Genomic DNA, 24,037 nt, shown 5'->3' on the forward strand with positions numbered 1-24,037 from the left:
CTGACACCTCAAAGGGCCGGGTACTCCTCTGAGACAAAACTTCCAGAGGAACAATCGGGCAGCAACATTTGCTGTTCACCAATATCTGCTGTTCTGCAGCCTCCGCTGCTGATACCCAGGCGAACAGGGTCTGGAGTGGACCTCCAGCAAACTCCAACAGACCTGCAGCTGAGGGTCCTGACTGTTAGAAGGAAAACTAACAAACAGAAAGGACATCCACACCAAAATCCCATCTGTACATCACCATCATCAAAGACCAAAGGTAGATAAAACCACAAAGACGGGAAAAAACAGAGCAGAAAAACTGGAAACTCTAAAAATTAGAGCACCTCTCCTCCTCCAAAAGAATGCAGCTCCTCACCAGCAACGGAACAAACCTGGATGGAGAATGCCTTTGACGAGTTGAGAGAAGAAGGCTTCAGATGATCAAACTACTCTGAGCTAAATGAGGAAGTTCAAACCCATGGCATAGAAGTTAAAAACCTTAAAAAAAATTAGACGAATGGCTAACCAGAATAACCAATGCAGAGAAGTCCTTAAAGGACCTGATGGAGCTGAAAACCATGGCACGAGAACTACGTGACAAAGGCGCAAGCCTCGGTAGCCAATTCAATCAACTGGAAGAAAGGGTATCAGTGATGGAAGATGAAATGAATGAAATGAAGCAAGAAGAGAAGTTTAAACAAAAAAGAATAAAAAGAAAAGAAAAAAGCCTCCAAGAAATACGGGACTATGTGAAAAGGCCAAATCTACATCTGATTGGTGTACCTGAAAGTGACGGGGAGAATGGAAACAACTTGGAAAACACTCTGCAGGATATTATCCAGGAGAATTTCCCCAATCTAGCAAGGCAGGCCAACATTCAAATTCAGGAAATACAGAGAAGGCCACAAAAATACTCCTCAAGAAGAGCAACTCCAAGACACATAATTGTCAGATTCATGAAAGTTGAAATGAAGGACAAAATGTTAAGGGCAGCCAGAGAGAAAGGTCGGGTTACCCACAAACGGAAGCCCATCAGACTAAGAGCAGATCTCTTCGCAAAAACTCTACAAGCCAGAAGAGAGTGGGGCCCAATATTCAACATTCTTAAAGAAAAGAATTTTCAACCCAGAATTTCATATCCAGCCAAACTAAGCTTCATAAGTGAAGGAGAAATAAAATACTTTACAGACAAACAAATGCTGAGAGATTCTGTCACAACCAGGCCTGCCCTACAAGAGCTCCTGAAGGAAGCACTAAACATGGAAAGGAACAACCAGTACCAGCCACTGCAAAAACATGCCAAATTGTAAAGACGATGGAGGCTAGGAAGAAACTGCATCAACTAACGAGCAAACTAACCAGCTAACATCATAATGACAGGATCAAATTCACACATAACAATATTAACCTTAAATGTAAATGGGCTAAATGCTCCAATTAGAACACACAGACTGGCAAATTGGATGAAGAGTCAAGACCCATCAGTGTGCAGGTTTCCCATCAGGAAACCCATCTCATGTGCAGAGACACACATAAGCTCAAAATAAAGGGATGGAGGAAGATCTACCAAGCAAATGGAAAACAAAAAAAGGCAGGGGTTGCAATCCTAGTCTCTGATAAAACAGACTTTAAACCAACAAAGATCAAAAGAGACAAAGAAGGCCATTATATAATGGTAAAGGGATCAACTCAACAAGAAGAGCTAACTATCCTAAATATATATGCACCCAATACAGGAGCACCCAGATTCATAAAGCAAGTCCTTAGAGACCTACAAAGAGACTTAGACTCCCACACAATAATAATAGGAGACTTTAACACCCCACTGTCAACATTAGACAGATCAACGAGACAGAAAGTTAACAAGGATATCCAGGAATTGAACTCAGCTATGCACCAAGCAGACCTAATAGACATCTACAGAACTCTCCACCCCAAATCAACAGAATATACATTTTTTTCAGCACCACACCACACCTATTCCAAAACTGACCACATAGTTGGAAGTAAAGCACTCCTCAGCAAATGTAAAAGAACAGAAATTATAACAAACTGTCTCTCAGACCACAGTACAATCAAACTAGAACTCAGGATTAAGAAACTCACTCAAAACCGCTCAACTACATTGAAACTGAACAACCTGCTCCTGAATGACTACTGGGTACATAACAAAATGAAGGCAGAAATAAAGATGTTCTTTGAAACCAATGAGAACAAAGACACAACATACCAGAATCTCTGGGACACATTCAAAGCAGTGTGTAGGGGGAAATCTATAGCACTAAATGCCCACAAGAGGAAGCAGGAAAGATCTAAAATTGACACCCTAACATCACAATTAAAAGAACTAGAGAAGCAAGAGCAAACACATTCAAAAGCTAGCAGAACGCAAGAAATAACTAAGATCAGAGCAGAACTGAAGGAGACAGAGACACAATAAACCCTTCAAAAAAATCAGCGAATCCAGGAGCTGGTTTTTTGAAAAGATCAACAAAATTGATAGACTGCTAGCAAGACTATCAGACAACAATCAAATAGACGTAATAAAAAATGACAAAGAGGACATCACCGCCGATCCCACAGAAATACAAACTACCATCAGAGAATACTATAAACACCTCTACGCAAATAAACTAGAAAATCTAGAAGAAATGGATAAATTCCTCGACACATACACCCTCCCAAGACTAAATCAGGAAGAAGTTGAATCTCAGAATAGACCAATTAGAGGATCGGAAATTGAGGCAATAATTAACAGCTTACCAACCAAAATAGTCCAGGACTAGATGGATTCACAGCCAAAATCTACCAGAGGTACAAGGAGGAGCTGGTAGCATTCCTTCTGAAACTATTCCAATCAATAGAAAAAGAGGGAATCCTCCCTAACTCATTTTATGAGGCCAGCATCATCCTGATACCAAAGCCTAGCAGAGACACATCCAAAAAAGAGAATTTTAGACCAATATCCTTGATGAACATTGATGCAAAAATCCTCAATAAAATACTGGCAAACTGAATCCAGAAGCACATCCAAAAGCTTATCCGCCATGATCAAGTGGGCTTCATCCCTGGGATGCAAGGCTGGTTCAACATACACAACTCAATCAACGTAATCCAGCAAATAAACAGAACCAAAGAGAAAAACCACATGATTATCTCAATAGATGCAGAAAAGGCCTTTGACAAAATTCAACAGCCCTTTATGCTAAAAACTCTCAATAAATTAGGTATTGATGGGACATATCTCAAAATAATAAGAGCTATCTATCACAAACCCACAGCCAATATCATACTGAATGGACAGAAACTGGAAGCACTCCCTTTGAAAACTGGCACAAGACAGGGATGCCCTCTCTCACCACTCCTATTCAACATAGTGTTGGAAATTCTGGCCAGGGCAATCAGGCAGGAGAAGGAAATAAAGGGCATTCAATTAGGAAAACAGGAAGTCAAACTGTCCCTGTTTACAAATGACATGATTGTATATCTAGAAAACCCCATCGTCTCAGCCCAAAATCTCCTTAAGCTGATAGGCAAATTCAGCAAAGTCTCAGGATACAAAATCAATGTACAAAAATCACAAGCATTCTTATACACCAATAACAGACAAACAGAGAGCCAAATCAGGAGTGAACTCCCATTCACAATTGCTTCAAAGAGAATAAAATACCTGGGAATCCAACTTACAAGGGACATGAAGGACCTCTTCAAGGAGAACTACAAACCAATGCTCAATGAAATTAAAGAGGATACAAAGAAATGGAAGAACATTCCATGCTCATGGGTAGGAAGAATCAATATCGTGAAAATGGCCATACTGCCCAAGGTAATTTATAGATTCAATGCCATACCCATCAAGCTACCAATGCCTTTCTTCACACAATTGGAAAAAACTACTTTAAAGTTCATATGGAACCAAAAAAGAGCCCACATCGCCAAGTCAATCCTAAGCCAAAAGAACAAAGCTGGAGGCATCATGCTACCTGGCTTCAAACTATACTACAAGGCTACAGTAACCAAAACAGCATGGTACTGGTACCAAAACAGAGATATAGACCAATGGAACAGAACAGAGCCCTCAGAAATAATGCCGCATATCTACAACTATCTGATCTTTGACAAACCTGAGAAAAACAAGAAATGGGGAAAGGATTCCCCATTTAATAAATGGTGCTGGGAAAACTGGCTAGCCATATGTAGAAAGCTGAAACTGGATCCCTTCCTTACACCTTATACAAAAATCAATTCAAGATGGATTAAAGACTTAAATGTTAGACCTAAAACCATAAAAACCCTAGAAGAAAACCTAGGCAATACCATTCAGGACATAGGCATGGGCAAGGACTTCATGTCTAAAACACCAAAAGCAATGGCAACAAAAGCCAAAATTGACAAATGGGATTCTCATTAAACTAAAGAGCTTCTGCACAGCAAAAGAAACTACCATCAGAGTGAACAGGCAACCTACAGAATGGGAAAAAATTTTTGCAATCCACACATGTGACAAAGGGCTAATATCCAGAATCTACAATGAACTCAAATTTACAAGAAAAAAAAAAACAACCCCATCAACAAGTGGGTGAAGGATATGAACAGACTCTTCTCAAAAGAAGACATTTATGCAGCCAAAATACACATGAAAAAATGCTCATCATCACTGGCCATCAGAGAAATGCAAATCAAAACCACAATGAGATACCATCTCACACCAGTTAGAATGGCGATCATTAAAAAGTCAGGAAACAACAGGTGCTGGAGAGGATGTGGAGAAATAGGAACACTTTTACACTGTTGGTGGGACTGTAAACTAGTTCAACCATTGTGGAAGGCAGTGTGGCGATTCCTCAGGGATCTAGAACTAGAAATACCATTTGACCCAGCCATCCCATTACTGGGTATATACCCAAAGGACTATAAATCATGCTGCTATAAAGACACATGCACACGTATGTTTATTGCAGTACTATTCACAATAGCAAAGACTTGGAACCAACCCAGATGTCCAACAATGATAGAATGGACTAAGAAAATGTGGTACATATACACCATGGAATACTATGCAGCCATAAAAAATGATGAGTTCATGTCCTTTGTAGGGACATGGATGAAGCCAGAAACCATCATTCTCAGCAAACTATCGCAAGGACAAAAAACCAAACACCGCATGTTCTCACTCATAGGTGGGAAATGTACAACGAGAACACATGGACACAGGAAGGGGAACATCACACACTGGGGCCTATTGTGGGGTGCAGGGAGAGGGGAGGGATAGCATTAGGAAATATACCTAATGTTAAATGACGAGTTAATGGGTGCAACACACCAACATGACACATGCATAGATATGTAACAAACCTGCATGTTATGCACATGTACCCTAAAACTTAAAGTATAATTTTAAAAAGGTATATACCAAGGAAAATTACTCCCTAGATCTACTTTTAGATCTAGTAGGAACATGATTCTGTATGATTCTATCTGCATAAGATTCTAGAAAATGAAAACAAGTCTATATAAAGAAAGCAAATCAGTGGTAGTATGGAGACAGGAGGCGATTAAAAAGGGTCCTAAGGAAACTTTTGGAGGTGATAGGTTCATTTTCTGTGTGTAGTGATGGTTTCATAGGTGTATACATAAATGAACACTTATCAAATTGTGATGTTTAAATATGTGTTTATTGTATACCAATTATATCTCAAGTAGGGGGCAGGGATGAAAAACTATAGGACCAAAAAAAGAAGAATTAGACTAGACTGTCATTATTGGTAAGACAGCAGACCAAGTACCTGACTACTCTTCTAATGAAAGCAACTGGTTTTATTTTGACACCCTTAAAATGCATCAAAGATCTGACAAAATAATAAAGAATAATTAAGCCAAAAATCAGACAATTGAAAGCATAGGATAAACTGAGCACTGAAGTTTTATTTTCTCGGGGGGTATACAAAACTTGTTAAGTTTGAGCCTTGATGTCAAGGCCTTGAGGGTCCAAAATAGTGGTAAAGTAGAAACAAATTCTCCAGCCCTATCCCCAAAGAACTGCGAGGAAAAGTGCCTTTCACAAAACTTGGCACATAATGTACATCGCACAGGGAATGTTCTCTTTATTAATTAATTTATTTATTTATTTATTTATTTATTTTTTAGACAGGGTGTTGCTCTGACACCCAGACTGGAGTGCAGTGGCATGATCATGGCTCACTGCAGCCTCAACCTTGTAGGCTCGAGCAATCCTCCCACCTCAGCCTCCCAAGTAGCTGGGACTACAGGTGCACACCACTACACACAGCTAATTTTTGCAAGTTTTTTAGACGAGGTTTCACCATGTTGACCAGGGCGGTCTCAAACTCCAGAGCTCAAGAGATCCTCCTGCCTTGGCCTCCAAAAGTACTGGGATGGAAATGTTCTATTACATAAAAAGAAGAGGGAGCAGGGAGCTACGAGTACTGACTGAGAAACATATCTATGTTAATTATTAAGAAATAGCTCCAGTGTACATATCTCCACATACTAGTCTTTTTTTTTTTTAATGGCTGGTATCACCAGTTACCAAAGTATCTTGACCTTGATGGAGCTTACATTGAAAAATAAAGTTTACATTTTTATTGTTTATATATATATATACATACACACACATATATATATACGTATATATATACACACACACATATATATACATATATATATATATACACACACATATATATATATTTTTTTCTTTCTTTCTTTCTTAAACTTTAGGTTCCAGGACACATGTGCAGGACGTGCAGGTTTGTTACATAGGTATACGTGTGCCAGAGTGGTTTGCTGTACCTATCAACCCATCATCTAGGTTTTAAGCACCAAATGCATTTGGCAATTATCCTAATGTTCTCCCTCCCCTTGCTCCCCATCCCCTGACAGGCCCCCATGTGTGTTGTTCCCCTCCCTGTGTCCATGTGTTCTCATTGTTCAACTCCCATTTGTGAGTGAGAATATGCAGTGTTAGGTTTTCTGTTCCTGTGTTAGTTTGCTGAGGATGATGGCTTCCAGCTTCACCCATGGCCCTGCAAAGGATATGATCTCATTCTTTTTTATTGCTGCATAGTATTCCATGGTGTATATGTGCCACATTTTCTTTATCCAGTCTATCATTGATGGGCATTTGGGTTGGTTCCATGTCTTTGCTATTGTAAATAGTGCTGCAATAAACATACATGTGCATATGTCTTTATAGTAGATTCCTTTGGGTTTATAACCAGTAATGGGATTGCTGGGTCAAATGGTATTTCTGGTTCTAGATCCCTGAGGAATCATCCTCCACAATGGTTGAACCAATGTACATTCCCACCAACAGTCCAAAAGCATTCTTATTTCTCCACAGCCTCGCCAGCATTTTTGTTTCTTGACTTTTTAATAATCGCCATTCTGACTGGTGTGAGACGGTATCTCATTGTGGTTTTGATTTGCATTTCTCTAATGATCAGTGATAATGAGCTTTTTTTCATATGTTTGTTGGCCACATAAATGTCTTATTTTGAGAAATGTCTGTTCATATCCTTTGCCCACGTTTTTATGGGTTGTTTGCTTTCTCTTGTAAATTTGTTTAAGTTCACTGTAGATTCTGGATATTAGACCTTTGTCAGATGGGTAGATTGCAAAAATTTTCTCCCATTCTGTAGGCTGTCTGTTCACTCTGATGCTAGTTTATTTTGCTGTGCAGAAGCTCTTTAGTTTAATTAGATCCCATTTGTCAATTTTGGCTTTTGATGCCATTGCTTTTGGTGTTTTTGTCATGAAGCCTTTGCCCATGCCTATGTCCTAAATGGTACTGCCTAGGTTTCCTTCTAGGGTTTTTATGGTTTTGGACTTTACATTTAAGTCTTTAATCCATCTTGAGTTAATTTTTGTATAACGTGCAAGGAATGCGTCCAGTTTCAGTTTTCTGCATATGGCTGGCCAGTTTACCCAGCACCATTTATTAAATAGGGAACCTTTCCCCATTGCTTTCGTCAGGTTTGTTGAAAATCAGATGGTTGTAGATGTGTGGGTTATTTTTGAGGTCTCTGTTCTGTTCCATTGGTCTGTATGTCTGTTTTGTACCAGTACCATGCTGTTTTGGTTACTGTAGCCTTGTAGTATAGTTTAAAGTCAGGCAGTATGATGCCTCCAGCTTTGTTCTTTTTGCTTAGGATTGTCTTGGCTATATGGGCTCTCTGTGGTTCCATATGAAATTTAAAGTAGTTTTTTCTAATTCTGTGAAGAATGTCAATTGTAGTTTGATGGAAATAGCATTGAATCTATAAACTACTTTGGGCAGTATGGCCGTTTTCATGATATTGATTCTTCCTATCCATGAGGATGCAATGCTTTTCATTTGTTTGTGTCCTCTCTTATTTCCTTGAGCAATGGTTTGTAATTCTCCTTGAAGAGGTCCTTCCTGTCCCTTGTTAGCTGTATTCTGAAGTTTTTTGTTTGTTTGTTTGTTTTTTGAGATGGCATCTTGCTCTGTCACCCAGGCTGGAGGGCAGTGGTGCAATCTCGGCTCACTGCAAACTCCGCCTCCCGGGTTCAAGCCCTTCTCCTGCCTCAGCCTCCCGAGTAGCTGGGACTACAGGTGCCTGCCACCATGCCTGGCTAATTTTTTTGTATTTTTAGTAGAGACGGGGTTTCACCATATTAGCCAGGATGGTTTTGATCTCCTGACCTCATGATCCACCTGCCTCAGCCTCCCAAAGTGCTAGGATTGCAGGCGTGAGCCACTGCGCCCAGCCAAGTATTTTATTCTCTTTGTAGCAACTGTCAATGGCAGTTCATTCATGATTTGGCTCTCTGCTTGTCTACTGTTGATGTATAGGAATGCTTGTGATTTTTTGCACACTGATTTTGTATTCTGAGACTTTGCTGAAGTTGCTTATCAGCTTAAGGAGTTTTTGGGCTGAGACAAGGGGGGTTTCTAAATCTAGAATCATGTCATCTGCAAACAGGGACAATTTCACTTCCTCTCTTCCTATTTAAATGCCCTTTATTTCTTTCTCTTGCCTGATCACCCTGGCCAGAACTTCCAATACTATTTTGCTCCCTGTACTATTCCTAACAGTGTATAACTATTGAGTGAAAAAAGTGAGTTTCTACCTGTTGCATAAAATGATACAAAATCTACATTTGTATTTGCTCATATGTACAAAATTAACTCTGTAAATATAAGAAATTATATTTGTATTTTATAATATTTATATTAAATTACACATAATTATAATATTTATTGGGGAGCTAGACAGATGGGGTATAAAACTAGGAAAAAGACTTCTCCCCATATACCTTTCTTCACTTTCCAGTGTTCTAGGTTTGTGAATATGTTGTCCCTTTGAAATACAAAATTACCTGAGAATAAATTCAACCAAAGAAAGATGTACAAAGGCATTCTGTATAGAATAAAAGAATTGCAACAAAATTTTTTTATATATTAATGTATGTAAATACTACTTTTGTGCATTGGAAGACTATATAAATATCATAAAGTTATCAATACTTTCCCAATCAATACACAGATTCAGTACAATTCCAAATGTGATTTGGAAGACTCAAAATCGTAACGATATTAGTTCTCCTCAAATTTATCTACATAATCAGTGTAGTTTTTAGAAACAGATGATTTGCAGAATCGGACAAGCTGATTCTAAAATTTATTCTGATATGCGAAGGGCCAGGAATAGTCAAGACACTCACAAAAACAAAGAACAAAGAGGACAGATTTGCTGTACCAGCTATCAGTACTAATTATGGAGTTGTCACAAGTTAAAATACTCATGTTTTATAACAATCATGGTAACTGCCTTAAAATGATGATTGTTCAGAAAGTCAGTTTAATTTAGATACTAAGGATATTGAGGTTATGTAACATTTGAGCAAGTGCTAGAACCAAAACTCAAGAAATACAATTACAGTCATGTACAGTGGCTCACACCTGTAATCCCAGCACTTTGGGAGGCCAAGGTGGGCGAATCACTTCAGCCCAGGAATTCGAGAACAGCCTGGGCAACGTGGTGAAACCCCATCTTCACAAAATATACAAAAAATTAGCCAGGCACAGAGGTGCATACCTGTAGTTTTTATATACTAATATATGTAAATACTACTTTTTGTGCATTGGAGGACTATATAAATATCATAAAGATATCAATACTTTCTCAGTCAATACACAGATTCAGTACAATTCCAAATGTGATTTGGAAGACTCAAAATCATAACGATATCATTTCTCCTCAAATTAGTCCCAGCTACCCAGGAGGCTGAGGTGGGAGGATGATCTGAGCCCAGGAGGTCGAGGCTGCCGTGAGCCATGATCATGCTATCACACTCCAGCCTGGGCAACAGAGTGAGACCCTGTCTCAAAACAAACAAAGAAATACAACGACATAACCTCCTTAATTACTTATAACTTACCAGTATTTATTTAGAACTCTCAGAGTATGACACTAAATGACTAATTCATAACTTATCACTATCTATTCCATAATATTCTTTTTAAAAAAACCACATTAATGGAATATTAAATTTTGGCTTGTTGAATTCAGTAGCACTTCCATATTGCAACTTTAGATATAAGAAGTCAAATTCTGCCTTCACAAATGCCCATAGTCAGTTAAAAGCTGTATTTGCACAAAGTTGTGCTTTATTTAAACTGAAATGGAGCTTTCCATGGAAAGAACCAATGGTCTCCTCTTGCCTAAAGCAGTAAAGGATGGCAGCAACCTTGGGAGTACCTTAGGGACTTTCAGTCCATTGGCTTTAAAATATGGCCTTCAAACCACCTACATTCTAAAGGAAAAGAGGCACTGGGAGGAAGGGAGGAGGGAGACAGGGTAAGATAGAAAGAGGCTGAGAAACACTGACAAATTCTCTCCCCAAAAGGTAAAATTTATCCTAAGTTCCTCAGGCATGCTCTAAGGGGCAAAATCAAAAAACTTTTATAGGATATTAATACCTGTCAGCCAGAGTATGTCAGAACATGTCAAACGGCAATAGAGTTAATCAAACAGTCTCACCTGGGTGGCTACAAGATAGATCAGCTCCCCAAGGGTTGGTAAAAGGCACTGTTTTAATTTGCTGTTCCTGAAGTTTTCCCGAATTAATTCAGTTAAGAGAACAATTGCCTGCAAAGACAAAAAAAAAAAAAAAAGTAAATTATTTCAAATGTATCTCTCAGTTCTTAAACCTATATGTAAAAAGCAGGATACCCTGTAAAAGTCACCATTTTTAAGAACTATTTTCCAAATTATTTTCAAAATATGGGCCTTATATTCCTGAAAATACAGTAACTCTCCCAGATGAAGTTTAGAAATATATTCAGTAAAATAAACACATATAGCCCTTTTCGGTTTATAATTTTTTTTTTTTTTTTTTTTTTTTTTTTTTTTACCCAGGCTGGAGTGCAGTGGCATAATGTTGGTTAACTACAACCTCTGCCTCCTGGGTTCAAGAGATTCTTGTGCCTCAACCTCCCGAGTAGCTGGGATTACAAGCGCACGCCACCAAGTCCAGCTAATTTTTGTATTCTTAGTAGAGACGGGGTTTTGCCATGTTGGCCAGGCTGATCTCAAACTCCTGGCCTCAAGATCCACCCACCTCGACCTCCCAAAGTGCTGGGATTACAGGAGTGAGTCAGTGCACCTGACTCACTTTTCAGTTTATAAAGCACTTCCACCGTATCACTCACTAATCCTGAGAGGCAATTAATTGCTGCCCTATCTTTAAAGAGTAAATAGAGGCTGAGAGAGGTTCCAGCAACTGGCCCCAAGCCATCCAGTTCACTTGGACAGCCAGGATCTGAAAACGAATTTTACCATGCCACGTCCCTGGTATGCTCCGGCACAACACGGTTTAAAAAGTTCTTATATTGCACTAAACTTTTAAATGATTCCTTAAAAAATCAGAGCCTGAGAATGTTATACGAAAGTTGTAATATAATGTACGCTGAAACTCGACAGCATGTTTTATCAGATCTTGTTAATGTCCTAGGAGTCATGCTAAGAAAATCACATACACTCATTGCCAGAGTTCATACACCAGAACACAGGTTAATCAAATCATAGTGCAACCATGATTAGGACAGAACAGTTTCGGAATGACACACAGAATGGCTCCACTCTGACAAGGAAAAAAAGGTATATAAAATAGTGTGGAAGCACTACTCTCAATGTGACTCAAAGTGTGGTGCACAGACAAGACTATTTCTTACCATTGACAAAGACGTTAGTTTAAAAACTGAAAGTGCTTAAAAACTTCAAAGCAATTTGACAATTCCACAACATCCAAGCATGCAATCACTGGTCTCATTTTGCAAATAAGAGTATGAAAAAGTTGGAGATGCAGGTGGGAGAGCTGCACAGTAGTCATGCACTGTAGGAGTACTTGTTAATGTGCGATTTAACACCTTAACTGAGTATAACTTATATAAAATCAATGCATATATTTAAAGTGTACAAATAGACACATTTGGCATATGTTTACACCTGTGAAATCATCACTGCAATCAAGATAACAAAAGCCCTCCAGTGTTTCCTCCATGTCCTTTTGTAATCCCTCTTTCCTACTTACTTCTTTCCTCTCCTCCCCAGAAAGCCATCAATTTACTTTCTGTCATTAGCATGTATTTTCTAAATTTTATGTTGATCATATACTATATCAGATCATACACTACATATTCTTTTTTGTCTGGCTTCTTTCAGCATAATGCATTTGAGATTCATCCATGTTGCTGCATATATCAATAACTTTTTTTTTTTTTCCCCAGACAGAGTCTCACTCTGTCACCCAGGCTGGAATGCACTGGCACGATCTCAGCTCACTGCAACCTCTGCCTCCTGGGTTCAAGTGATTCTCCTGCCTCAGCCTGAGTAGCTGGGATTACAGGTATGCACCACCATGGCCAGCTGATTTTTATATTTTTAGTAGAGACTGGGTTTCGCCATGTTGGCCCGGGTAGTTTCGAACTCCTGACTTCAAGTGATCCACCCACCTCAGCCTCCCAAAGTGCTGGGATTACAGGTACGAGCCACTGTGCCCAGCCAGTTCATTCCTTCTTATTGCTGAATGGTATTCCATTGTATGGATGTACCAAACGTGTAACTCTCACCACTCACTGCCTTACACATAATACATCATCTAGATGAAGTGGGTGAGGAAGAAAAAGGAACCATGTAGCTTCACATCAGTCCTTGCAGCAGGTCACTTCTACACAGTCTTCCTTTTCCTTTGACCTTTGCTGATCATCTACTACACTGAATCATCTGAAACTGCCAGTGTTTAGCAATTTTTTACCTACAAAAACAGCAAACTGTCACCAGCACACTACTCTAAAAGAGAAAGAAAATGACGAAAGAAGAAAACTTGAAATAATCAGAGAGGAAGCAAGAACACAGTAGGCCAAAATACAGGTAAATACAATAGGATTTCTTACTGCTATTAAGTTTTCTAAATTATCTTTCGTAGTTGAGCAAAAATTGTAAAAATGTCTGATTGGGTTCTAAAGACATTTAGAGAATATATTCAAGATAATTATATAAAAATGAGAGAGGGTAAAGGGATGAAAAGGAGGGTACATTTTCTACACTTCAACTAGTAAAACGGTGACACCAGTAGACTGTGTTATGTATGTATGTATATAATACATACAGCAATCACTAAAAAGAATCCATACAAAGAGATATACTTAAAAGCACTACAGAAAAAGTCCAAATGGAGTGCTAAAAAAAAATGTTCAGTAAACCACAGGAAGGTAATAAAAAGAAAATGGAAATGAAAAATACTGAGAACAGAAAACAAAAATAAAATTACAGACTTAGGATCAAACACATCAATAATTACACTAAATCTAAGTCAATAAATCAATAAATTCATACCAATCCTAAATGTGTATCACTAAACAAAAGAGCTGCCAAATATGTGAAGCAAAAACTGATCGAACTTGGACGATAAACAGACATCCACAATTACAGTGGTGAACTTCAACACCCCCCTCTCATGCACAGAAAGACAAATACTGCATCATCTTCCTCATATGTGAAATCCAAAAAAGTGAAATTTATAGACATGGAGAGTAGAACAGTGCTTACCTGAAGCTGGGGGTGGGGTGGGGAATAGGGAGATGTTGATCAAAGGGTACAAACCTTCAGTTAGACAGGAGGAACAAGTTTTCAAGATCTATTGCACAGCACGGTGACCACAGTTCATAATAACACTTATTTCACAATTGCTAAAAGAGTAGATTTTACGGCCAGGCAAGGTGGCTAATGCCTGTGATCTTAGCACTTTGGGAGGCCAAGGCAGGCGGATCATGAGCTCAGGAGTTAGAGACCAGCCTGACCAACATGGTGAAACCCCGTCTCTACTAAAAATTAGCTGGGCGTGGTGGTGCATGCCTGTAATCCCAGCTACTCAGGAGGCCAAGGCAGGAGAATCACTTGAACCTGGGAGGTGGAGGTTACAGTGAGCTGAGATCATGCCACTGCACTCCAGCCTGGGCAACAGGGCAAGACTCTGTCTCAAAAAAAAAAGAGTACATTTTACATGTTCTCACTACAAAAAATATTAAATATGTGAAGTAAAAGATATAACATATATAAAATATACATATAATATATACATTGTATATAATAATATACAATTATTTGCTAATTAAATTTTTTATTTCTAAATTTTAAAAAATGATAAAACTATATAGAAAATGAGCAGACATCAAAATAATAAAGGAATACTACGAACAACTGTATATATATAAATTTCACCACATAGAAAAAATGGACCAACTCCTCAAAACAAACAAACTATCACAACTCACCCAATATGAAACAGATAATTATTTGCAAATGACATGATTGTCAACATAGAAAGTCCCAAAGAGTCTAAAGAAAAAAACTCCCTAGAACTGGTGAGTTCTGCAAGGTCACAGGATACAATGTTAACATTCAAAATACAACTGTACTCCTATATATTGGCAATAAACACATGGAAACTGAAATTTAAAACACCATTTACAATCCCCCCCAAAAAAAACAATACTCAGGTATAAATCTAACAAAACAGGTACAGGATTTGTATGCTGAAACTACACAATGCTATTTAAAAAAATCAAAGGACATCTAAATAAATGGAGCAATAGACTATGTTCATAGATAGGAAGACTCAACATAGTGGAAAATGTCAAATTCTCCCCATATTAATGGACAGATCTAATCAAATTCCTACCAAAATCCTGAAACAATTCTTTATAGATATCAAAATTATTATAAAATTTATATAGAAAGGTAAAAGAATTAGAACAGCCAAAACAATTTTGAAAAAGGAAGAAAATGTGGGCCAGGCATAGTGACTCAGTCCTGTAATACCAACACTTTGGGAGGCCAATACGGGAGGATGGCTTGAGTTCAGGTGTTTGAGACCAACCTGGACAACAAAGCAAGACCCTGTCTCTACAAAAATAATTTTAAAAAAAGAGTTAGCCAGGCATGGTGGTGCACACTTAGAGTCCTAGCTACTCAAGAGACTAAGGTGGCTCTCCCTCTCCCTCGCCCTCTCCCTCTCCCTCTCCCCACTTCTTTCTTCGGTCTCCCTCTGTTGCCGAGTCTGGACTGTACTGCCGTGGTCTCAGCTCGCTGCAGCCTCCCTGCCCCGGGCTCCCATGGTTCTCCTGCCTCGGCCTGCCGAGTGCCTGCGATTGCAGGCGCGCGCCGCCACACCTGACTGCTTTTTGTATTTTTGGAGGAGACAGGGTTTCCCCCTGTTGACCAGGCTGGTCTCCGGCTCCTGACCTCGAGTGGTCTGCCCGCCTCGGCCTCCCGGGGTGCTGGGATTGCAGACGGAGTCTCACTCACTCAATGCTCAGTGTTGCCCAGGCTGGAGTGCAGTGGTATGATCTCAGATCGCCACAACCTCCACCTTCCAGCCGCCTGCCTTGGCCTCCCAAAGTGCTAAGATTACAGCCTCTGCCTGGCCGCCACTCCATCTGGGAAGTGGGGAGCGTCTCTGCCTAGCCGCCCATCATCTGGGATGTGGGGAGCCCCTCTGCCCGGCCGCCCCGTCTGGGAAGTGAGAAGCACCTCTGCCCTGCCACCACCCCGTCTGGGATGTGAGGAGCGCCTCTGCCTGGCCACCCCGTCTGGGAAGTGAGGAGCGCCTCTGCCCTGCTACCACCCCGTCTGGGATGTGAGGAGCGCCTCTGCCTGGCTGCCACGTCTGGGAAGTGAGGAGCGCCTCTGTCTGGCCGCCCATCGTCTGGGATGTGAGAAGCGCCTCTGCCCAGCCGCCACCCCATCTGGGAGGTGAGGAGCACCTCTGCTCGGCTGCCACCCCGTCTGGGATGTCAGCCGCCCTGACTGGGAGGTGAGGAGCGCCTCTGCCCGGCCGCCCCATCTGGGAGGTGAGGAGCGCCTCTGCCCGGCCGCCCCGCCTGGGAGGTGGGGAGCACCTCTGCCCAGCCGCCCTTCATCTGGGAGATGGGGAGCGCCTCTGCCTGGCTGCCCCTTCTGGGAAGTGGGCGCCTCTGCCCGGCCGCCCCGTCTGGGAGGTGAGGGGCGTCTCTGCCCGGCCGCCCTGCCTGGGAAGTGAGGAGCGCCTCTGCCCGGCCGCCCTTTGTCTGGGAGGTAGGGAGCGCCTCTGCCCGGCCACCCCGTCTGGGAAGTGGGTGCCTCTGCCCGGCCGCCCCATCTGGGAGGTGAGGGGCATCTCTGCCCGGCCACCCCACCTGGGAAGTGAGGAGCACCTCTGCCCAGCTGCCCTTCGTCTGGGAGGTGGGGAGCACCTCTGCCCAGCAGCCCCGTCTGGGAAGTGAGGAGTGCCTCTGCCAGGCCGCCCCGTCTGGGAAGCATACCCAACATCTCCGAAGAGACAGCGACCATTGATAACGGGCCATGATGACGATGGCGGTTTTGTCGAAAAGGAAAGGGGGAAATGTGGGGAAAAGAAAGAGAGATCAGATTGTTACTGTGTCTGTGTAGAAAGAAGTTGACATAGGAGATACCATTTTATTCTGTACTAAGAAAAATTCTCCTGCCTTGGGATGCTGTTAATCTGTAACCTTACCCCCAACCCTGGGCTCTCTGAAACATGTGCTGTGTCAACTCAGGGTTAAATGGATTAAGGGCGGTGCAAGATGTGCTTTGTTAAACACATGCTTGAAGGCAGCATGCTCATTAAGAGTCATCACCACTCCCTAATCTCAAGTACCCAGGGACACAAACACTGCCAAAGGCCTCTTTGGGACCTCTGCCTAGGAAAACCAGAGACCTTTGTTCACATGTTTATATGCTGACCTTCTCTCCACTATTATCCTATGACCCTGCCACATCCCCCTCTCTGAGAAAACCCAAGAATGATCAATAAATACAAAAAAAAAAAAACAGAAAATAACACTGCAATGAACATGTAAAAAAAAAAAAAAAAAAAGACTAAGGTGGGAGGACTGCTTGAGCCCCAAAGTTCAAGGTTGCAGTGAGCTATGATCAAGCCACTGTACTGCAGCCTGGGCAACAGAGTGAAACCCCCATATAAAAAGGGAAAAAAGAAAAAAAAATGGTTGCAATTATTCCACCTGGTTTCAAGACTTATACAGCTACAGTAATGAAAACTGTTTGGAAATTGATATAGTTTGGATATTCATCCCCTCTAAATCTCATGTTGAAATCTGATCCCCAGTGTTGGAGGTGGGGCCTTGTGGGAGGTATTTGTATGATGGGGCAGATCCCTCATGAACGGCTTAATGCCATTCTTGTGGGATTGAGTGAGTTCTCACTCTTAGTTCTCAGGAGATCTGGCTGTTAAAAAGAATCTGGCACCTCCCTCCTCTCTCTTTCCTTCTCTCCGACCATGGGATGTCTACTCCCCTTCACCTTCTGCCATGAGTGGAAACAGTCTGAAGCCCTCACCAGAAGCAGATGCTGGCACCATGCTTCTTCTATAGCCTGCAGAACCGTGAGCCAAATAAACCTCTTTTCTTTATAAATTATCCTGCCTCAGGTATTCCTTTACAACAAAGCAAAACAGGCTAACACAGGCATTACTGGTGGGATAGGCACATAGATCAATGGAACCAAACAGAATTCAGAAATAGCTCCACACAAGAATAGCCAAGAGATTTTTGACAAAGGTGCAAAGGCAGTCCAATGGAGAAAAGTCAACTTTTTCAATAAATAGTGCTGAAGCCATCAGGCATCCATAGGAAAGCAAAAAGTGAACCTTGACCTAAGTCTGGTACTTGACACAAAAAATTAACTCAAAATGGATCACAGACTTAAATGTAAAACATAAAACTATAAACCTTCTAGAAGAAAATATAGGATAACGTCTTCAGGATCTAGTACTAGGTTAAAAAGTACACTTGACACCAAAAGCACAGAGACATTGTACCAAAGAGAATATGCAGCCACCAAATAAGCACATAAAACGATGTTCAACATCATTGGCAACTAGGGAAATATAAATTAAAACCAAAATAAGATATCACTACACACTCATCAGAATGGTAAAAATAAAAAATAGCAACAACACCAAAAGCTGCCAAGGATGATAAGAAACAGAATCACTCATACTGTGTCCGGAATTGGTGGGTTCTTGGTCTCACTGACTTCAAGAATGAAGCTGTGGACCCTCACGGTGAGTGTTACAGTTCTTAAAGGCGGTGTGTCGGGAGTTTGTTCCTTCTGATGTTCGGATGTGTTCGGAGTTTCCTCCTTCTGGTGGGGTTCGTGGTTTCGCTAGCTCAGGAGTGAAGCTGCGGACCTTCGCGGTGAGTGTTACAGCTCTTAAGGCAGTGCTCTGGAGTTGTTCCTTCCTCCCGGTGGGTTCCTGGTCTCCCTGGCTTCAGGAGTGAAGCTGCAGACCTTCGTGGTGAGTGTTACAGCTCATAAAGGCAGTGTGGACCCAAAGAGTGAGCAGCAGCAAGATTTATTGCAAAGAGCAAAAGAACAAAGCTCCCACAGTGTGGAAGGGGACCCGAGTGGGTTGCCACTGCTGGCTCGGGCAGCCTGCTTTTATTCTCTTATCTGGCCCCACCCACATCCTGCTGATTGGTAGAGCCGAGTGGTCTGTTTTGATTGGTGCATTTACAATCCCTGAGCTAGACACAAAGGTTCTCCACGTCCCCGCTAGATTAGCTAGATACAGAGTGTCTGCACAAAGGTTCTCCAAGTCCCCACCAGAGTAGCTAGACACAGAGTGTCCATTGGTGCATTCACAAACCCTGAGCTAGACACAGGGTGCTGATTGGTGTACTTACAATCCCTTAGCTAGACATAAAGGTTCTGCAAGTCCCCACCAGACTCGGGAGCACCGTTGGCTTCACCCAGTGGATCCCCCACCAGGGCCGCAGGTGGAGCTGCCTGCCAGTCCCGTGCCCTGCACCCACACTCCTCAGCCCTTGGGTGGTTGATGGGACTGGGCGGCATGGAGCAGGGCGCTCGTCGGGGAGGCTCGGGCTGCACAGGAGCCCGCGGAGGGGGTGGGAGGCTCAGGCATGGTGGGCTGCAGGTCCCGAGCCCTGCCCTGCAGGAAGGCAGCTAAGGCCGGGCGAGAAATCGAGCGCAGCGCCGGTCGGCCGGCACTGCTGAGGGACCCAGCACACCCTCAGCAGCCGCTGGCCCAGGTGTTAAGCTCCTCATTGCCCGGGGCCGGCAGGGCCAGCCGGCTGCTCCGAGTGCAGGGCGCGCCAAGCCCACGCCCACCAGGAACTCCAGCTGGCCCGCAAGCACCCCGCGCAGCCCCGGTTGCTGCTCGCGCCTCTCCCTCCACATCTCCCTGCAAGCTGAGGGAGCCAGCTCCAGCCTTGGCCAGCCCAGAAAGGAGCTCCCACAGTGCAGCAGCAGGCTGAAGGGCTCCTCAAGTGCCGCCAAAGTGGGAGCCCAGGCAGAGGAGGCGCCAAGAGCGAGCGAGGGCTGTGAGGGCTGCCAGCACGCTGTCACCTCTCAATACGTTGCTGGTGAGAATGTAAAACACTACAGTCACTCGGAAAACTTTGGAGGTTTTTCTAAAAAAAAAAAAAAAAAAAAACAGCAACTAAATATGCAATTACCACAGGACCCAGCAATTGCACTCCTGAGCATTTATCCAAGAGAAAGGAAGGCTTTTGTCCACACAAACATCTGTAAATGGATGTTTATAGCAGTTTTATTTGTAACTGTCAAAACTGGAAATGACCCAGATATCTTTTTTTTTTTTTTTGAGACGGAGTCTCGCCCTGTTGCCCAGGCTGGAGTGCAGTGGCGCGATCTCGGCTGACTGCAAGCTCCGCCTCCCGGGTTCATGCCATTCTCCTGCCTCAGGCTCCCGAGTAGCTGGGACTACAGGCACCCGCCACCACGCCCGGCTAATTTTTTGTATTTTTAGTAGAGATGGGGTTTCACCGTGTTAGCCAGGATGGTCTCAATCTCCTGACCTCATGATCCACCCCTCTCGGCCCCCAAAGTGCTGGGATTACAGGCGTGAGCCACCGCGCCCGGCCGACCCAGATATCTTTCAATGGGTAAGTGGTTAAATAAACTGTGATTCAACCACACCACAGAATACTTCACAGCAATAAAAATGAACAAACAACTGATACATCCAACAACCTAGATGAATTTCCAGAAAATTACGCCAAAAGAAAAAAGGCAACCACAAAAGGTTACAAACCATATGACTATTTATACAACATTCTCAAAATGACAAAAATATATAAATGGAAAACAGATTAGCTTCGGGGGTGGAGGGCAGCACACACAGTAGGGTAAGAGGATAGGGTCATAAAAAGGGAATATGAGGGATCCTTGCAGTGATGAAACTCTTCTCTTCCTTAACTGTTTCAATGTCAATATTCTGGTTGTAAAATTGTATTATACTTTTTTAAGACATTACCATGAAGGAAAACTGGATGAAGTATACACAGGATCTCTCTACTATTCTTACAGAGAGAAACTATTATTATTGTATATTATTTCTAATATAGTTTTGATATTTGTCCCCTCCAAATCTCATGTTGAAATGTGATCCCCAATGTTGGATCACAACTGGGCGTGAATCCACAATTATCTCAAAACAAAAAGTTTAATTTAAAAAACTGTCAACCTCATATTAAATTCAAAACCCAGATCTGAATTTCTGCTTCACAGAGTTAGTGGCAGGGATTTACAGATTTCTCCATTTTATAATCCACTAGTATTTTGTGTCAGCAAGCGTCACTGGAAATTTAAAACATTTTAATGCTACAGACCCTTAAAGTGATAAAACTGTCTGGATTGCCTCCAGCATAATAGAAATTGCTTTGGAACTCAATGTCTTGTAAATAGACACACATCATATAATTTATTCCAGTAATGCCACAGCAACCTCACATCTCACTTGCAAAAGTTAACTTTGGATAGCATTAAAAAGTACTCAACAGATAATGGTTCTCCTCAAGGTTATTTGCATAGATTTTCCATTTGCTGTATTACAAATTTAAAGAAATAATAATAAAAAGAAAAATATAAGAATAAGGAACAAATATAACACATAAAAGACAAATACCAAGGGTAAAAAATGTATCTGTTGACCTAGGTACAATGGCAGTTGAAAATGCCAATACTAAATGAATAAGGTAAAATAGATTTAGTTCTTCAAACTCAGAAATCCAAGGAATATCTGGATATTGTTATTATGCATGTTTTCCTCTAGTCTTTAAAAATCCTCCTGGCCTTCTAACATTGAAATTACTTTTAAAAATCCTAACATTGAGGCCAGGCGCAGTGGCTCACACCTGTAATCCCAACACTTTGGGAGGCTGAAGCAGGCAGATTGTCTGAGGTCAGGAGTTCAAAACCAGCATGGCCAACATGGTGAGACCCTGTCTCTACTAAAAATACAGAAATTCCCCAGGCATGGTGACACACACCTGTAGTCCCAGCTACTGGGGAGGCTGAGACAGGAGGATCACTTGAGCCTGGGAGGGAGAGGTTGCAGCAAGCCAAGATCATGCCACTGCACTCCAGCCTGGGCAACAGAGCGAGACTCTCTCTCTCAAAAAAAAAAAAAAAAAAAAACTTACCATTGAAACTAAAAGATAAAAATAGGATATTCAAGTATCATGCTATTATTGTGTGCACTTTTTGAAAACCATACGTGAAGGAAAATGGGTTTTTTGGTGTTATTTCTAATACCATTATGCTTTGAGGCATATCTATACCATCACTGGTTCTATTAACCTAACAGAAACTATTCTTGGGCAACCACAGGCATCACTGGTTGGCTGAATACTGCAAATGGTAATTTAAGACTGTACTGCCATTTTCCAAACTACTTCTTTGAAATCAAAACCTATTTTATAACAAGTATGACTGGGTGGAGCCAGGCCTTTTTGGCTTTGTCTGAAGTCATCTGATAGATATGAAAAGGTCAAATGTGCTTCAATCTCATATGCCCTGGACTGCGTCTCTTAAGAAAAATACAGGAAGATGATGAATTAGGAAGCTAATTCTAATAAATGTGGAAGTTCTGCAGTTATACAACTAATATTCTAATACTTGCAAAGACATAATTTGCTTGCTCTTGACTCTCAAAATATAGTTGTTAAACTTCCATGTTAGTGGATATACAATTAGCAGTTACAAAAAGAAACTGAATTAATCTCCTGACTCAGAAAATATCAGGCATTTCCTATTATGGTCAGTGTTTTACTAGACCAAAGGGACGTTTTAAAACCCTACTTAACTACTCCAATGGGAGATACAGTAGTAATTACAACAACAACACAACTTTTAAAATAATTCGGTATTCTTCCCTAACCCCTGAAATAAGAGGCATTCCACAATCCCAAATGAAGAGGGAATTCTATTTGATACCACTTTGCCCTTTGTTCTAAGTGGTTTCTTAGAACACTACTTTCAATGACACAAACAGAGCTAGGGCACATAAAATAAGAACACTGTAAACCTCATAATCCCCACTCCTTTTTTAATCCATGTTCTATTTTATTTGTATTAAATCTTAGATTCCTTTGGATGCTGTATATTTGATTAAGCCTTCGCACATAAAATCACATCTGTCTACCTGAAACTTCAAACTCTTGGTTTCACAAGTGTTGGTTAAAAAAGAAAATGGACATACTGAACAGATAAGGGAAGGCCAATAATGCCAGGGGAGACAGATAATGAAACTGAAGAGAATAAAATTCTGTTCTGTAATTAATAACTCTGAAAATGTCCTTGCAAGGTTGTCTATAAGAAGATCTCTTTGGTGACATCTGCACCAAAATCAAAGTTTTAACATTATCTCTAATTCCCTGCATGTTAATTGGCTAAATGCATTCAAACTGGCATCTGTAATTGGCATCTAACTCCTAAAGCTAAATCAAGGAGAAGCAAGGACTGCTATCTTGTCACTTCCCTGTTGAGGCCTAAATGTAAACAAACAACCTGTAACTGGTAGATTCCTTCTCTTAAAGATAATGAACTGTCAGGAAAAGCAAGTAAAATGCATAAGTAGATTTCTCACACAGTCTTTCACAGTCATTTAAAAAGTTTGGAGATACTAGGTAAACAAACTTTACATACTTCCTGGATTTTTTTAATTAGATGTCAACAAATGTCAACTACAAAAGAAATCTGCCATTTTTTGGTCACCAGTCATCCAGCCCCTCTTCTTAACACCACTCAACTTCCTTTTGAGGAAATACCTTTCCTGCACTGTGCCTGGTCTGTAGAATGGCAAATCAGACATTCTGCCCTTCAAATACAAAACCTGAAAGGGTCCCGGGCTCTCTTCAGAAACACCTTTCCTCCTACAGTCTGGTACTGTCAAGGGCAGAGCCACAACCTAAGTTGCAGCCAGCAAGGCTCTTGCTCAGGAATCTGAACCTGGACATAGAGTGAAGGAACAGCTGACGTTCACTTTTTCCTTCTAGCAGTATCCCCAAACAGGACTCCAAGACAGTCCAGGTCCAGAAACCCTCAGGAGCTGCCAGGTCCAGCTGCCAGGAATAGCAGACTATTCCAATCTTCTCTTGGAGCCTTTGACCTTGTTCATTTTCTTCTAATAAATACCCTTTATGCCTAAGTTAGGCAGAATC

General features: G+C 41.5%; 1 protein-coding gene across 11 annotated transcripts in view; it reads right to left on the reverse strand.

Moving 5' to 3' along the window:
- Positions 1-24,037, reverse strand: part of ULK4 (unc-51 like kinase 4) — a 715,846-nt gene that overhangs the window by 575,020 nt on the left and 116,789 nt on the right. For all 11 annotated transcript variants that reach the window (XM_055381350.2, XM_063703713.1, XM_055381348.2 and 8 more), the window contains one exon: positions 11,013-11,120. In XM_055381350.2, the coding sequence (XP_055237325.2) occupies positions 11,013-11,120 (108 nt within the window). The remainder of the gene's footprint in view (positions 1-11,012; positions 11,121-24,037) is intronic.

The sequence above is a fragment of the Gorilla gorilla genome, chromosome 2 (assembly GCF_029281585.2).
Source record: "Gorilla gorilla gorilla isolate KB3781 chromosome 2, NHGRI_mGorGor1-v2.1_pri, whole genome shotgun sequence".
Classification (NCBI taxonomy): Eukaryota; Metazoa; Chordata; class Mammalia; order Primates; family Hominidae; genus Gorilla; species Gorilla gorilla.